Source organism: Mesoplodon mirus (assembly GCF_964341445.2).
Source record: "Mesoplodon mirus genome assembly, chromosome: 11".
Lineage (NCBI taxonomy): Eukaryota > Metazoa > Chordata > Mammalia > Artiodactyla > Ziphiidae > Mesoplodon > Mesoplodon mirus.
Window position 1 is genome coordinate 38,258,760 of NC_138987.1, and position 16,216 is coordinate 38,274,975.

General features: G+C 42.1%; 1 protein-coding gene across 1 annotated transcript in view; it reads left to right on the forward strand.

Annotated features, from left to right (window-relative positions):
* The window catches only part of EP300 (EP300 lysine acetyltransferase), a 74,639-nt gene that overhangs the window by 45,215 nt on the left and 13,208 nt on the right, over nt 1-16,216 (forward strand). Inside the window, exons 13-22 of the mRNA XM_082635665.1 lie at nt 362-499; nt 956-1,393; nt 2,811-2,990; nt 3,212-3,356; nt 5,702-5,820; nt 7,017-7,256; nt 7,678-7,766; nt 9,626-9,706; nt 11,630-11,686; nt 12,569-12,646. Coding sequence (XP_082491791.1) covers nt 362-499; nt 956-1,393; nt 2,811-2,990; nt 3,212-3,356; nt 5,702-5,820; nt 7,017-7,256; nt 7,678-7,766; nt 9,626-9,706; nt 11,630-11,686; nt 12,569-12,646 — 1,565 coding nt within the window. The remainder of the gene's footprint in view (nt 1-361; nt 500-955; nt 1,394-2,810; nt 2,991-3,211; nt 3,357-5,701; nt 5,821-7,016; nt 7,257-7,677; nt 7,767-9,625; nt 9,707-11,629; nt 11,687-12,568; nt 12,647-16,216) is intronic.

Here is a 16,216-nt window from a genome sequence, read left to right on the forward strand (position 1 = left end):
ATTATGGAGTCTTATAGTTTGTGCTTTAAATACCACCTACGTAAGCAAAGACCTCATGAAATTGTGATTCGCTCTCCTCACTTATAAAACAAATGGAGTGTGTAGGCAGTTACCTCTGTGCCTCGTTCTAGATGCATTTGTGTAATTTCTTTACGGTGGGCTTAGGTAAACTGTGAGGCTGTCTCCATTATCTTGGCATGAGCGTCAGTCAGCTGTTGTAGCACCACTTTCTTCCTTTCCTACCCCACCCTCCCCATAGCAGGGCCAGAGCAATTGGTAATTCCAACTATAGTAGAATAACTGAAAAAAAGCAATTTGGTGCTCTGTGTTTTTTTGTTTTTGTTTTTGTATGTGTGTACAGCCTATGGGCTATGGGCCTCGCATGCAGCAGCCTTCCAGCCAGAGCCAGTTCCTTCCTCAGACTCAGTTCTCAACACAGGGAATGAATGTAACAAATATGCCTTTGGCTCCGTCTGGCAGTCAAGCACCAGTGTCTCAAGTATGTCTCACAAATGGTTTTTTTGTTTTGTTTTGTTTTGTTTAAACTTGTTTCCGTGATTCCTGAAACTTCTCTTAATTTGGGTTTTTACAGAGAAGGGTGACAGCAAATAATGGGTGGAAATAGATGATTAAGCTTTTAATAAGAACAGTTATGGACATGGTATTCTGAACATGAAAGGATTACTGTGTGACACAGAAGTGGTATTGATTGCTAATACGTAAGAAAGATTAGATTTTAAATAAAATAGTTTTAACCATTTTTTAAAATAGTGAACTCTTTTCCTCTGGCTGAAGAGAGCATAGGACGGCCAGAAAACACTGCATGCTCACCTGCCCCATGCCTCTGCAGTGGCTGAGGCCATTCTGCTGATTTTAAGTCTACTTAATTAAATACTGTATTGGTTGGATTTTCAGTTCTGTTCTGAATTGCGTCTTATGTTTTTCATTTTAACAGGCACAAATGTCCAGTTCTTCCTGTCCTGTGAACTCTCCTATAATGCCTCCTGGGTCTCAAGGGAGCCACATTCACTGTCCCCCTCTCCCTCAACCAGCTCTGCATCAGAACTCACCCTCACCTGTACCTAGTCGTACCCCAACCCCTCACCACACTCCCCCAAGCATAGGGGCTCAGCAGCCACCAGCAACAGCAATTCCAGCCCCTGTTCCTACACCTCCAGCCATGCCACCTGGGCCACAGTCCCAGGCTCTACATCCTCCTCCAAGACAGACGCCTACACCGCCACCAACGCAACTTCCTCCCCAAGTGCAGCCTTCACTTCCTGCTGCTCCTTCAGTTGACCAGGTGCAGCAGCAGCCTCTGTCCCAGCAGAGTACAGCAGCCTCTGTGCCCACCCCGACGGCGCCACTGCTGCCTCCGCAGCCGGCAACTCCAGTAAGCAGAGATGGGGCTTTAAGCAGGATCATGTCAGCTGTGCTGTAGTTTTACACTGCTTCTGTGCTGTTTCTTTATTCTTTTCTTCCTTTTTATTTTTTTGGCCACATTACACGGTTTGTGGGATCTTAGTTCCCCGACCGGGGATCCAGGCCCGGGCCCACGGCAGTGAAAGTGCCGAGTCCTAATCACTGGACTGCCAGGGAATTCCCTGTGCTGTTTCTCTTCTGTGTTGTTTCTTCTCTTATTGTTGTCTCCCCAATTAGACTAGAATCTGTTTATAGTTACAGACGTTCTTTCTCTTTTTTCTTGCTGTTGTACCTAACATAGGAGGAGCTCAAAAGATTTTGTTTAGATCGTATGTTGACCATGGTCATGTTGTATTCCGAGGCTCGAAGGCATGTAAGGAGAGGTGACAAAGGGAGAGCATCGACAGTACATTTAATACCCCACGTGAATTTTACAAATATTTTAAAACCTTTTCATACAGTCTGAACTGATGTACTCAAGAGCAAATGAACAAAATCATCGATTTATGAGTGTCTGTGGTACTAGCCAAAGTTAGAAAATTCATCATGTAAGAGATTGGAAAACTATGGGCCTGAAACAAACCGGTAGCTTCCTTGTGAAAGGCTTGTTATCTATATAGTAGAGATCCAAATGCACATCTAATACTTGCATCCTTACTGATAGAACTCTATGTGTCACAATCTAAAACTTTCTTCTTGATCACTGATACTGATATTTCAGTTCTCTGTCATACTGGCAAACTGAGGATCCCCATGAGTTATAGCTACTTCATAAAACGTTGCTTATCCATGACTGGTTCATCTTAGCTTCTGATATGTAAGGAAAGGCAGGATGCAGAAAGGAAACTTAATTCTATGTAAGATAGTTTCTGAAAATACTAATTTCTCATTATGAGATATCTTATTGGAAGACTTAGGGAAAAAACAGAGATTGCTAGTTATCCCATTAGAGTGTGATGATTCAAAACAGCTGCTTATTGTGGGAGTTCATTATATTCTCTCTACTTTTCTGTACATTTGAAACCTTTTCTAATGAGGAGTTTAAAAGAAAAGATGGCTAGTCATCCTTGTTTTCTTTCCATTTTTCTATAAACACGAACTCCTCTGAGGTAGTCATTTCTGAAACCCCCCTCCCAGGCACACTGCCACAGAATGAGTTACTGAAGAAACAGTTGCCTACTCTTTTATCTACAACCAACCAACCTATATTTGCAAGTCCTCAGTCTCCTATTATTGAGTGTAATTTACTTCAAGGGGGCGAAATAGGTCGAGTAAATGAAAGCACCATCAGTGGGTGTAATGACAGTAGCCTAAAGATAGGTAGTTAATCATGCCATCTTGTTGTGTATAATAGGCAAACTTTTTGTTTTTCCCCTCTTTCTACCCAGCTTTCCCAGCCAGCTGTAAGCATCGAAGGTCAGGTATCAAACCCTCCATCTACTAGTAGCACAGAAGTGAATTCACAGGCCATTCCTGAGAAGCAGCCTTCACAGGAAGTGAAAATGGAGGCTAAAATGGAAGTGGATGCACCAGAACCAGCAGATACTCAACCAGAGGATATTCCAGAGGTGAGAGTAGGGCAGTTACTGCTGTTTTTTGGTTAGGACCTCTGTCTAGGAACTCAAACATGTTACAGGAAAGTATTCTATAATTAGGTCTCATTTTATTGATTTCCATATGAAAAAGGGTCTTCAGCTACATCCACAGGGGAGAGTAAATAAGATAATGATGTTATTCCTTCTCAGTTACATGTCTTTAGAAAACCAAAAGTTCCTACCTTGCCTTTTAGACTAAAGCAGAAGACTGTAAAGCAGAACCTACAGAAACAGAAGAGAGAGGCGCTGAATTAAAAACTGAAACAAAAGAGGAGGAAGACCAGCCAAGTACTTCAGCAGCCCAGTCATCTCCAGCCCCAGGACAGTCAAAAAAGAAGAGTGAGTCTCTTAGGCTCTGTGTTTGTGGAGGCAGAGAAAAAACCAAAGACCTTAGTAGAGTGAGATTGGGTTTCTTGGGCCTTGGAATTGAATTTTAATGTGATTTCATTAAGCTTGGAGCCCTTGGCCTGGTCTCTTCATTACTGCTAATGTTGGAGAAGAAATTTTCTTTCCTTTAGGTATATGTGCTTCCTACAGTCACTGGGTGGGTAACAGTTTCTCAAAATTATCTTTGTTTGAGGACAGAAATTATTAAATAATATTCTTGACTAAAATACAGGAAATAATAGCAATAATAATATTTTTTGTTAACCTGCTGTGCACCAGGCACTGTGCCACAACCTACCGTGTCTCATCTAAGAACTTCACAGCCCCTCTGTGAGGTTACTGATCCCTGTTTTACAGGCAGGAAAACTGAGGCTCAGCAAGGTCAAGTAATACTTCCCAGCTCACTCAGCCCAGGCAGGCTGATTCAGAGTCTCTGCTCTGAACCATGCTACTGAATATGAATGAGTCAAGCCAAGCAAGCAGCAATGCTTAGCAGAGAGTGTTAAACAATTCCCACAGAAATTAGTTTATTAACTAGTTTAGGACTAGAACTTCTCGTGGCTCTAGTGACCCCTTCAGTGGCACAGGTGGTAGGACTTACGTCAAAGAGGAATCTGCTGGCCCCTGAAGATGATGTGTACAAAAGTGCTCCATGAATACAATATACTTTAAAATGATGGGTTTAAAAAATTATTTTCATTTAAAAATAAGGTTGTTGGGACTTCCCTGGCGGTCCTGTGGTTAAGACTCCACGCTTCCACTGCAGGAGCATGGGTTTGATCCCCCACGGGTTGGGGAAGTAAGATCCTGCATGTGCGTGGCATGGCCAGTGAATGAATAAATAAATGTTTGTTATATATGGAGATGTTATTTTGATCTAGGCTGCAACAAACCCAATCTTAATATTAGGAATCTGCTTTTAAAACAGCTAATCTCACAAATTTGCTCAAAGCACAACAAAGTATGAGACAAAGAAGATTCTCCCGTCTATTTGTCTGATTTTTTTCATGTCAGCCCCCACCATGTGGTGAAAAAATACTCAAGGTACTGACAGATATACCCCCTTGAAGATAAAATTAATTTGTAAATAGAAGAAATAATAAGGCCTCTCTGCTCAGAGTGATTCAAAGCTCAAACTGGACCCTTAATGGCCAGCTTCTTAAATGGTAGTTTAAATTAATTCCATTTGGGACATGCCAGCAAATCTTTCCTGACTTTTGGGAGACATACTGAGAACACATTTGAGCATAATTTGATCAACTGAGTCCATCATTCTGGCAATAACAATTTAGTTCTTTCTTTAAACTGAAACCTAACATTTGCCATTAAAATAGTAAATACATCTTCTGCTGAAGCTCTAAAACATCAAGCATTTCAGTGAAGGACTCTTGGCCTTCAGTGGCTCTGATTCCTTTGGCAATAAGACAATACCAGGTCTAATTTCTGACTTGTTACATGCTGATACCAGGAAGGAGGGCTTCTTCTGTTCTTGCTTCACAGCATCCCCCGCCTGTCGTATCTTTTGGAACATTCTGACAAGTCTTTTCATAAATTTTTGGAAGGCTTAGCATTCTGTTTCTACTTGGTCAAATACTTTTTTTTTTTTTTTTTTTTTTTTTGCGGTGAGCAGGCCTCCCACTGTTGTGGCCTCTCCTGTTGTGGAGCGCAGGCTCTGGACGCTCAGGCTCAGCGGCCATGGCTCACAGGCCCAGCCGCTCCGTGGCATGTGGGATCCTCCTGGACCGGGGCACGAACTCTTGTCCCCTGCATCGGCAGGCGGACTCTCAACCACTGCGCCACCAGGGAAGCCCAAGACTATCTTAACTGGGTTTCTGACTGAGAAATTATCTGAGCCATGAAGGGTATTTAAAGGTTACTAGACAAGGTATATTTTTTTGTTGGTTTTTTGGTTTTTTGTTTTTGCGGTACGCGGGCCTCTCACTGTTGTGGTCTCTCCCGTTGCGGAGCACAGGCTCCGGACGCGCAGGCTCAGCGGCCATGGCTCACGGGCCTAGCCGCTCCGCGGCATGTGGGATCTTCCCAGCCTGGGGCACGAACCCGTGTCCCCTGCATCGGCAGACAGACTCTCAACCACTGCGCCACCAGGGAAGCCTGACAAGGTGTTTTAAAGGATCTATCTGAACCAGGAAATAGAAACACCCTTAGTGATATTTCATGGGGACAATGTAGGGAATTTTGTGTTTTCTGAGTCTTGAGATATATTTTATAGTTTCGACTTGAACTTTTTTTCCTCTTTTGCTTAATTGGTAACTAATTTCAAATATACTCTTCTTAAGTTTTCAAACCTGAAGAGTTACGACAGGCACTGATGCCGACATTGGAGGCACTTTACCGACAGGATCCAGAATCCCTTCCCTTTCGTCAACCTGTGGACCCCCAGCTTCTAGGAATCCCTGTAAGTATGTGGTGGTACTTCTGTTTTCTTTTTAAAATTCGTTAACAGCTTTATTCAGATACAGTTCACATATTGTACAAATCACCCATTTAAAGTGCACAGTTTAATGGTTTTTGTGTATTAACAGAATTGTGCAGTTATCACCACAGTCAGTTTTGGATGATTTTCATCACCCCAAAAAAGAAACCCATTTCCATAAGCAGTCACTCCCCATTTCCACCTACAGCCCCTACTACCAACCAACTGCTGGTCTGCCTTCTGCCTCTGTGGATTTGTCTCTTCTGGACATTTCATCAAAGGGAGTCTTACAGTATGTGGTTCTTTGTGACTGGGTTCTTTCACTTAGCATAATGTTTTCAAAGTTTGTCCATATTGTAGCACAAATCAATACTTCATTTCTTCTTACGGCCCAGCAGTATTTCATCATATGGATGTGCATACATTCTCTTTACCCATTTATTAGTTGATAGACATGTGGGTTGTTTATACTTTTTGGCTGTTGAGGATAGCACACCTGTGAATGTTTACATACAAATTTGTGTATCTTTTTATTTCTCTTGGGTATATATCTAAGAGTGAGATTGCTGGATCATATGGTTTATTTATTTTTATCACTTGAGTAGCAGTAGTTCATGATAGAAAAGATAGATCCAAATTAGCTTCATCTGCTTTTAAAGTTGCCTTTATACACCAGGCTGCTGGGAGGTTTCATTTGAGTATTTTAAGTTGTATTGGATAAGTCATTGGAGTGCTTTGAGGGGCAAAAATCTTTTAGAATCTTTTTTTTTTCCCTATATTTTTCTGTGGCCTTAGATGGATCACCAATATTTTCTGGGCTTAGTTTCATCTGTAGGCCTCATCTAGTACTAAAATGTGAAGGGTCTTTGATTTCTTGGTCTTTTAAGTTGATCACACAAGTACTATGGTAAAGTATCTGGAGTCGCTCCTGTAGACGATCAGCTTGCTCCTGCAAAGTCTAGAGTAGTTGTTATTCTCTGTGCCCCTGGCTGCTTCATATCTCTGTAGACAAATGATTTAAAGAAGTGATGAGCATCGATCATTTCTTTGGAAATACAGACACATCAAAGACTCAACATTATCCAGAAAATTTATAATGATTATAGCAAGGTATGCTGTGGACCTTGAATATAGTGAGACTTTTGGATAACGTTGTTTGGTGTCATTTATCCTTCTAGGATTACTTTGATATTGTGAAGAGCCCCATGGATCTTTCTACTATCAAAAGGAAGTTAGACACTGGACAGTATCAGGAGCCCTGGCAGTATGTGGATGACATTTGGCTTATGTTCAACAATGCTTGGTTATATAATCGGAAAACATCACGGGTGTACAAATACTGCTCCAAGCTGTCTGAGGTCTTTGAACAAGAAATTGACCCAGTCATGCAAAGCCTTGGATACTGCTGTGGCAGAAAGGTAAGAAATGTTGGCACAGATAAGAACTGCATGGAAAACTTGCCAGTTAGAATCCTGAGTCATCAGATTGGAAGTTCATCTTGGGTAGGGACTTGGTCCTATTTACCTGTGGTGCACGGGGTGTGGCATGTACGAGTTTTCCTGTTCATGTCAATTCGCATTGAGCTCCTCTTGTCCTCTTCAGTTCTTTGGTAATTGGTGGAAGGATATGACTGTTTAGCTTACCTCAGAGTGGTGTAATAAAACAGTAGCAAACTAGATTACTTTTAGTTCAGTGAACTGTCTTGGAAACTGAAATAACCCATTATAAGAGACATAATGAGAAGTAAGGCTTCACTAACTTCTGTTTCTGATTTACTTGCCAGTGTAAATATTTTAGCTTGCCCTTCAAACCTCATTTAACAAATGGCTTCTTTTGCAGTTGGAGTTCTCTCCACAGACCCTCTGTTGCTACGGCAAACAGTTATGCACCATCCCTCGTGATGCCACGTACTACAGTTACCAGAACAGGTAAGCTCGACCTGTGTGGACCATGGTCAGAGTGTCCGCGTGTCCAGGGCGTGCATGCGGATGGACCAGCACACATACAGTCATGGTTCATGTGTAACTTGCTTGAAAACAACTGTACAGCACAAGTTCTGGTCTTTGCATTCTGCCTTTGTTTGCAGAATTAAACTATTTTCTAGTAGAAAGTAGCTTTGTATCAGTTGTCTGGGCCCTTATTTTTATAAGGCAGGAACCCAAGGCATTAAGAAGTTAAGCAACTTTATGAGTTGGTGGCATACCTGAGATAATGTCCCAGGCCCCATATTTTTTTCCCCACTGTCCTTTCATAGCTCACCACAGCCTCAGGCAAAAACAAAAAAATTTCAGACCAATTGGTCTACTTCCCTGTGAAATTGCTGCCATCTATTGCCATTCCCAAAATCACCCAGAAAACTTTAACCAAAAGTTTGTTAGCCAGCTGTATCTTTTAGGAAATGTTTCCTTTTTGTGTGTAGCCGATACCTAAGTTTTTCTTGGAGTATGTAAAAACAAAGGATCCCAGTGTATTTGCTTTGCCTCTGCTGGGCACATTAAAAAGAGCTCTGTACCAGACTGTTCCTTAGAAAGATTTGCATATGACCATGGACGGTAGGCTTCTAATAAATTAGACACTTCTGCCTTATTTTCTCCTGCTCAAATACGGGCTGTAATCATACAAATTGGATTCGCTAATCTATCTTAATCATGATTTGTCTCTTATTTTGTGTAATCAGCCAACAGTATAGCTGGCATGGGGTGTAAATAAAAAAGCAAGGCTGGACAGTCAGTACTTTGATGACCCAAACCCATGGTGGTCGTTTTTTGCTGAACTTGTGTGCTACAGATGTATTTCTAGCTTTGGAAAAGTCACTTAAACTTTTTGTTTTATTTACAAAAAGTTAGGTGCACTCCCCTAATGCTTTGTAGTCATAAGAATCTATAGTGTTTTACTCCTTAAAACCTAGGAAAAGTGGGGCTCAAGTTGTTCAAAAAAGCAAGTGACAGCTGGCATGCTATAATCTCATACTATAATCTTGGCATTTATGTACCTTTTTCAGATTTTAAGCACCAGTCTACAGCGCCCAGGAATATATAATCATGTATCTGCATACACCGCTGCCTTTTCCCTCTTAAACTATGTCAGTTGGTGGCTACAATCAGTATTTAACTGCTTGTGCAGACTTTTTATTGTACTTATGTGGCTTCCTTGGGATCAAAAGGAAATTTGGGGTGTTTTGTTGTTTCTAGATGATTATTTCCTGGTACTGTATCCTTAGTGGATTTTTTTCTTTGGAAGTGGGGAGGCTTTTTTCTTTGCTCTGTTTAGGTAATAGAGTAGTAGTTCTTCTCTCCACAGTATATTTATCCTACTTTCGATTATTTGCATCAAGTAGCATAAATTACTAAAATGAAAGGGTGTAAGTCCGTGTGAGACTTGTATGTTTTATTTGCTGTAATCATTTGCTACTTGTGATCCCATTGAGATATTTAATGCTAATCTGTGCTTTGCCTTGGCTTTCTGCTTTGTGTTGTCTTGTCTTGCTTTTATGTTTTTTGTTGTCCTGCAATCCCTCATTTCTTCGTTTGTTTTGTGTTTTTTTTTTCCTCCCTCATGCTTGTCGTTGTCTGCACTTGGCTTTGATTGCAAAAAACAAAAACCAAAAACAAAACCCAAACTGTGGTGCCCATAAATCTGCATCATTGAATGTCCTTGTCGCCGTTGATGACCTGCTCTCTGCTCCCGTCCCCCTCTTGGCCTGCTGTGATTGGTGGCTTCGTTGCTTGGCTTGGGCTGTGTTGTGTGAACGGAACAGTTCACCCCAGTATGGCCTTCTTGCCGACAGGTATCATTTCTGTGAGAAGTGTTTCAATGAAATCCAAGGGGAGAGCGTTTCTTTGGGGGATGACCCTTCCCAGCCTCAAACGTAAGTAACTATATTATTTTGGAAAGTACTCTCTTATTAGTTTGTTGTCAGGTGATTATACTTAGGCTTCTAAGTGGTCTTGGGTTATGCTGTCCAGTATCGTATAGCCACAGGTAGCTATTTAAATTCAAATTAATTCAAAGTAAATAAAATTTAAAATTCCCAATTTCAGTTACTCAGTAGACAATCTGTGGCTGGTGGCTGCCATATTGGTCAGCACAGATAGAGAACATTTCCATCATAGCAGTAAGTTGTGTCGGTACTGATCTAGGGAATACATCAATATTGGATGGTCATTATATTTCTTCTATAGGGAAATAATCAGCTTCTCCTAAAAAGTGAAAGGCTGTAGTGCAAGGGAACTTCATTGTTAACTGTTTTGAGTTTGAGAGGAATTGAACAAATATAACCACCTTACAGCCTTCTCATAAAGGTTAACGATACCAAAGTCATTATAATCGTCAGTGTCATTTAACATCATTAGGGGTTTAGGAGTTTGTGAGAGTGATTTATTAGAAAGAGACTTGGTTGGACTTTCACAGTCTCGCATGCTCTTGTGCTTTGGGAAATGCCAAGAAGAATGTTCAGACGTAGCCTAAACTGCCTCATAGTACTTCTCATCTCTAAGATTTAGGTTTTTTTTTTTTACACTCAAATTTGGACTGTTTTAGGAAGAAAGAACTATTTGGTGTCCTTTTAATATTCTTCAGCTTCTTCTCTTCCGGTTTAACCTATAATAAACAGTCAATTCAGAACATTTCCCCAAAAAGTATGGAATTGTTATGTTACTAGTAAAAACAGGCCTTCTGAGAAAAACTGGTTAGTGTTTTCAAATTGGGTTTTCAAATTGTGCTTTTTCTTCAGTCACCATTGACATATAATATAGTGGGGTCTGGTACTGGTCTGGGGGTAGATACTGGGTCCCCTTGAACCTTAAGAGATTTTTCTGACCTTGGCTAAACCAGGGAAGTCAGGTCTGATGCAGCAAAGGGAGGCAGCCTTACCATGGGTACTACTGAGTGGCACATGTTCTGTACCTTAGGACAGCACCACTCTGACTGTGAAGAGTGTAGAAACCCCTCTTGCAGTTCCTCAGGTCAGCAGTGAGCCTGGGAGTGTGCGATACTAACAAGTTCCCAGGTCCTTCTAGATTGCTTGTCTTTAGAACACACTTTGGGTAGCAAGACCTTAGGCCAGGTAGCGATGAATCTCTAGCCTGTAACTAGTAGAAAACAGTTTAAATGGGGCAATGTCCTCATTCCTCATTTTTGTGAGGTAGAGTCACAGTAGTCAAAGTTGGGCCCCCTGGAGTTTGTTCTAGGTAGAGAATAAGACTGTTAGCTCCTGTATTTGTGAGGCTATGAGCAGTGTGGTAGGCTAGATTTCAGGGTAGGAGGCCATGGGGAAATTTTTAAATGAATACCCTTTTTTGGCTAACTCTAACCTGAAATATGTATTCTTAATATTGAAATTTTTTATTAATATAAAAAGTTTGACTAGACTGTCCTGAAAATTTAGTATTTTTTATAAATAGTGGTTTAGCTCCCTCTATACACAGTATCTTTCATACGTAGCTCAGTCTAGGAACATTAAACTATTAGAAGGTGTAAATACCTAACACTAAGAATAGTAGGCAAGATTTTAAAAGGAAAAGAAGAACAAATTCATGTTTTTAGTTCCTACTGGGTTCTCCTCTTCCTGTAAATGGGAACAGATTTACTATAAAGTCCTTTCCAAAAACATAGGCATGTAAATGTGCATTTTGTGGGAGCCAAGAATGTTCTGTTGTATCCTTGGTATATTCTTAGATTTAAATAATCCACTTACAGGGTGGGGTTTTTGTCCTTTGGTTATTAGAACAGTAGTCAGACTGCTAATCTTTCTGTGTTGCTTGTTCTCATTGTGTCCCTCTTCTTTCCTTAGTACAATAAATAAAGAACAATTTTCGAAGAGAAAAAATGACACTCTGGATCCTGAACTGTAAGTAGTTCACCTTGAGTAGTCAGTACAGTTTGATTTTCCTTCTTCCTTTCATTCTCTTGGTTTGCACAGCCAGTGAGATAGATGATTCTATATTCTTGGACTAAATCTATAACATACATCTAACAGAGATGGTAGAAGTGCTAAAATTTACATATGGGGCTTCCCTGGTGGCGCGGTGGTTGGGGGTCCGCCTGCCGATGCGGGGGACGCGGGTTCGTGCCCCGGTCCGGGAGGATCCCACATGCCGTGGAGCGGCTGGGCCCGTGGGCCATGGCCGCTGAGCCTGCGCGTCCGGAGCCTGTGCTCCGCGGCGGGAGGGGCCACAACGGTGAGAGGCCCACGTACCGCAAAAAAAAAAAAAAATCTTAAAAAAAAAAAAAATTTACATATGGTTAGTATTCATTTACATTTCACTAAATCTACCTAATATTTTGGTGTTTTATAGGCTTGAGTGACGCACACAGCTACCTCTGCTCAGTGCCATTATTCCAGCCCTGTTGTCCTCTGTATTTTCAGACCAGTTCATAATCCCCTCCTTTATAGTGAGGCCTTTCAGAGGTATTCAGAGGTACAGAGATGTACTGGTATTCTAGGCGTTCCTGGAATGGATATGATGGTGTCAGACTCACTAGGAAGTTTATGCAGCAGTCATCTTGATCTTTCACTTTTTATTCCATAGTCACAGTTCATATTTAATGACTAAACTGCTTTTGAGATTTGCTCTACCTGTTACACTAAAGAGCTTTTAAAAACTATTCTTCAATTCTTTGGACGTGATTTTGGCTATCTTTTGAATTGTCAGAAATTGGGAAATATTGGAAGTTTTGATTTGGTTAAATTTTTGGATTTAATCTTGATGTTTTGACTTTTCCTTTCCAGGTTTGTTGAATGTACGGAGTGTGGAAGAAAGATGCATCAGATCTGTGTCCTTCATCATGAGATCATCTGGCCATCTGGGTGAGACATCAGTATTTTCCCTAGACTTTTTCTTTGTTGTGAATTTTAGGAAGTTTGTCTTCTCTGCAATGATTATATTTTATCTTCAAAGTTACTGTCTCTTGGAATTATTCTTTTTTTTGTTAGTTTATTTATTTTTGGCTGCATCGGGTATTAGTAGCAGTGCACGGGCTCTTTGCTGTGGCCTGCAGGCTTCTCTCTAGCTGTGGCACGGGCTTAGTAGTTGCAGTGCACAAGCTCTCTAGTTGTGGCGCACGGGCTTAGTTGCCCCGCAGCACGTGGGATCTTAGTTCCCCATCCAGGGATCAAGCCCATGTCCCCTGTGTTGGAAAGCAGATTCTTTTTTTTTTTTTTTTTTTTTTTTTTTTTTTTTTTATTTATTTATTTATTTATTTATTTATTTATTTATTTATTTATTTATTTATTTATGGCTGTGTTGGGCCTTCGTTGCTGCAAGCGGGCTTTCTCTAGTTGCGGTGAGCAGGGGCTACTCTGGGTTGCAGTGCGTAGGGTTCTTGTTGCGGTGGCTTCTCTTGTTGCAGAGCACGGGCTCTAGGTGTGCGGGCTCAGTAGCTGTGGCACGTGGGCTTAGTTGCTCCACGGCATGTGGGATCTTCCCGGACCAGGGCTCAAACTCGTGTCCCCTGCATTGGCAGGCTGATTCTTAACCACTGCGCCACCAGGGAAGTCCCTAGAATTATTCTGGTTTGGGAAAAGATCATTAAAATCCAGTTTTAAAATATTAAATAACCTAGAATCCAAAAATATAGATATTTCTCTTATTTGCATTGTTTTAATCCATATACAAATACTTTATTCTGTTTCAAATTCTTTGGTGGTCATTGTGCATCAAAAGTAAATACAAGGCTTCCCTGGTGGCGCAGTGGTTGAGAGTCCGCCTGCCGATGCAGGGGACACAGGTTTGTGCCCCGGTCCGGGAAGATCCCACGTGCCACGGAGCAGCTAGGCCCGTGAGCCACGGACGCTGAGCCTGCGCGTCCGGGGCCTGTGCTCCGCAACGGGAGAGGCCACAACAGTGAGAGGCCCGTGTACTGCAAAAGAATAATAATAATAATTTAAAAAGTAAATACAGTGCTTCCCTGGTGGCGCAGTGGTTGAGAGTCCGCCTGCCGATGCAGCGGGGACGGGTTCATGCCCCGGTCCGGGAAGATCCCACATGCCGCCGAGCAGCTGGGCCCGTGAGCAATGGCCGCTGAGCCTGCACGTCCGGAGCCTGTGCTCCTCAGTGGGAGAGGCCCGTGTACCACAAAAAAAAGTAAATACAAAAGATTTATCAATAGAGGGTAACAGGGAGTCTGTAGTACCTGGAAAACAGCAAGGAGATGTTGGAAAACAGCAAGGAGATGTTAGACACAATTAAACCTGCTAGATTTTGAACATTACTTACATTGCAGTAGAAAAACTAGACGGTATGGATAATGCAGGTTGCCAAGGAGCCACTTCTGTTTCTGCCTCTGAGAGAACACAGCACTGAACGGCATACTGAATGGTGACCGTGGTTAGGGCTTTTTTGTTTGTTTGTTTTTTGGGGTTTTTTTTTGGCTGCATTGGGTCTTCGTTTCTGTGCGCAGGCTTTCTCTAGTTGCGGCGAGCGGGAGCTTCTCTTTTTGCGGAGCACAGACTCTAGGTACGCGGGCTTCAGTACTTGTGGCACATGGGCTCAGTTGTGGCTTGCGGACTCTAGAGCGCAGGCTCAGTAGTCATGTCGCACGGGCTTAGTTGCTCTGAGGCACATGGGATCTTCCCAGACCAGGGATCGAAGCTGTGTCCCCTGCATTGGCAGACAGATTCTTAACCACTGCGCCACCAGGGAAGTCCCCCAAAAGATTTTAAATCAAGTCCTAACCAGGGGACTTCCCTGGTGGCACAGTGGTTAAGAATTCGCCCGCCAGTGCAGGGGACACGGGTTCAAGCCCTGGTCCTGAAAGATCCCACATGCCGTGGAGCAACTAAGCCCGTGCACCACAACTACTGAGCCCACACGCCACAACTACTGAAGACCACGTGCCTAGAGCCCATGCTCTGCAACAAGAGAAGCCACCGCAATGAGAAGCCCGTGCACCACAACAAAGAGCAGCCCCCGCTCGCCACAACTAGAGAAAGCCCACACACAGCAACGAAGACCCAACGCAGCCATAAATAAATAAATAAAAGAAACAAACAGGCAGACAAGCAAGCAAACATAAAATATTTGGGGGAGTCGGATAATAGTTAACTAGGTGTTGTCCAGTGAAAGGCAAAGTTGCATGAAAATGACTAGATACAGACTTCAATGAACTAGGTATTCTTGGGCCTCATGTTCTGTTTCTGAATATTCTCCACATATTTACCCAGGGTGCACATCGTCAATGCCTTTCATGGGCAGTGAGTGGATTTTTGTCCATTGTGACACTTAGGTGTTTACTGCTATGGGCTACCTCTCTTTCTCCAGGAATGGGGCTGATCCCAGCTCTGTTCCAAGGGAAGGCTTGGGGGAGTATCTGTGTATTAAGTGACTCATTAGAATGGATATCTACTCTCTGCTCTTTTCCTGGACTGTTGTTGTTGTGGTTTTAAGAGCTTTATTTTCTAGGTTGCTTTCCCTCCAGTGACATTTTTTTTTAATATTCATTCGTTCATTCATTCCTTTATTTGGCTACGCCGGGTCTTAGTTGTGGCACGTGGGATCTTTGTAGCGGCATGCAAGAACTTTGGCTGCGGGATCTTTAGTTTCAGCATGTGGGATCTGATTCCCTGACTAGGGATCGAACATGGGCCCCCTGCATTGGGATCGTGGAGTCTCAGCCACTGGACCATCAGGAAAGTCCCCTGGACTGACTGTTGATGCTAGTTTGGAGGTCACAGGAAAGAAGAGGCTAATTAACAAATTTCCAGAAAAAAACACTAAGGAAAAGCGCAGTAGCTGATGTTTATATGGCTTGTCTTTAGATAGGCCTTTTTAGTGCTTTCCTTAATTACAGAGTGGGTAAGGATAATTAAGGGAGTTTCAATGATCCTTGCAACTGAAGATCAGCCAGCCAGTTGATGCGTACTTATGTGGTTTCCAGTTTTTCTAAGAAATTCTACTTATGCACACATCCTTATGTAATTGCAAGAACAAAGAGAATGTACATTTAAAATCTATTAGTGCTGGACTTCCCTGGCAGTCCAGTGGTTAAGACTCTGGGCTTCCAATGCAGGGGGCACAGGTTCAATCCCTGGTCAGGGAACTAAGATCCCACAGCACAGTCAAAAAATACTTTTTAAAAAAAATATTAGTGCTGCTTTCAAAACGTACTTATTTACATTCCCACCGGTAGCATATAGACTTTTGCCAATGTGATTGGCCATAACACAAATTTTCTGCTTTAATCTGTGATTCTTCAACATCTTTGCACATGTATGCCAATTTATATGCCCTTCACATTTCTTCGTGTCTTTTGTCTATTTCTCAGTTAGGTTTTGTTTTGTTTCTTTTTTTTTTTTTTTTTTTTTTGGCTGTGTTGGGTCTTCGTTGCTGCGCACGGGCTTTCTCTAGTTGTGGCAAGTTGGGGGACTACTCTGCGGTGC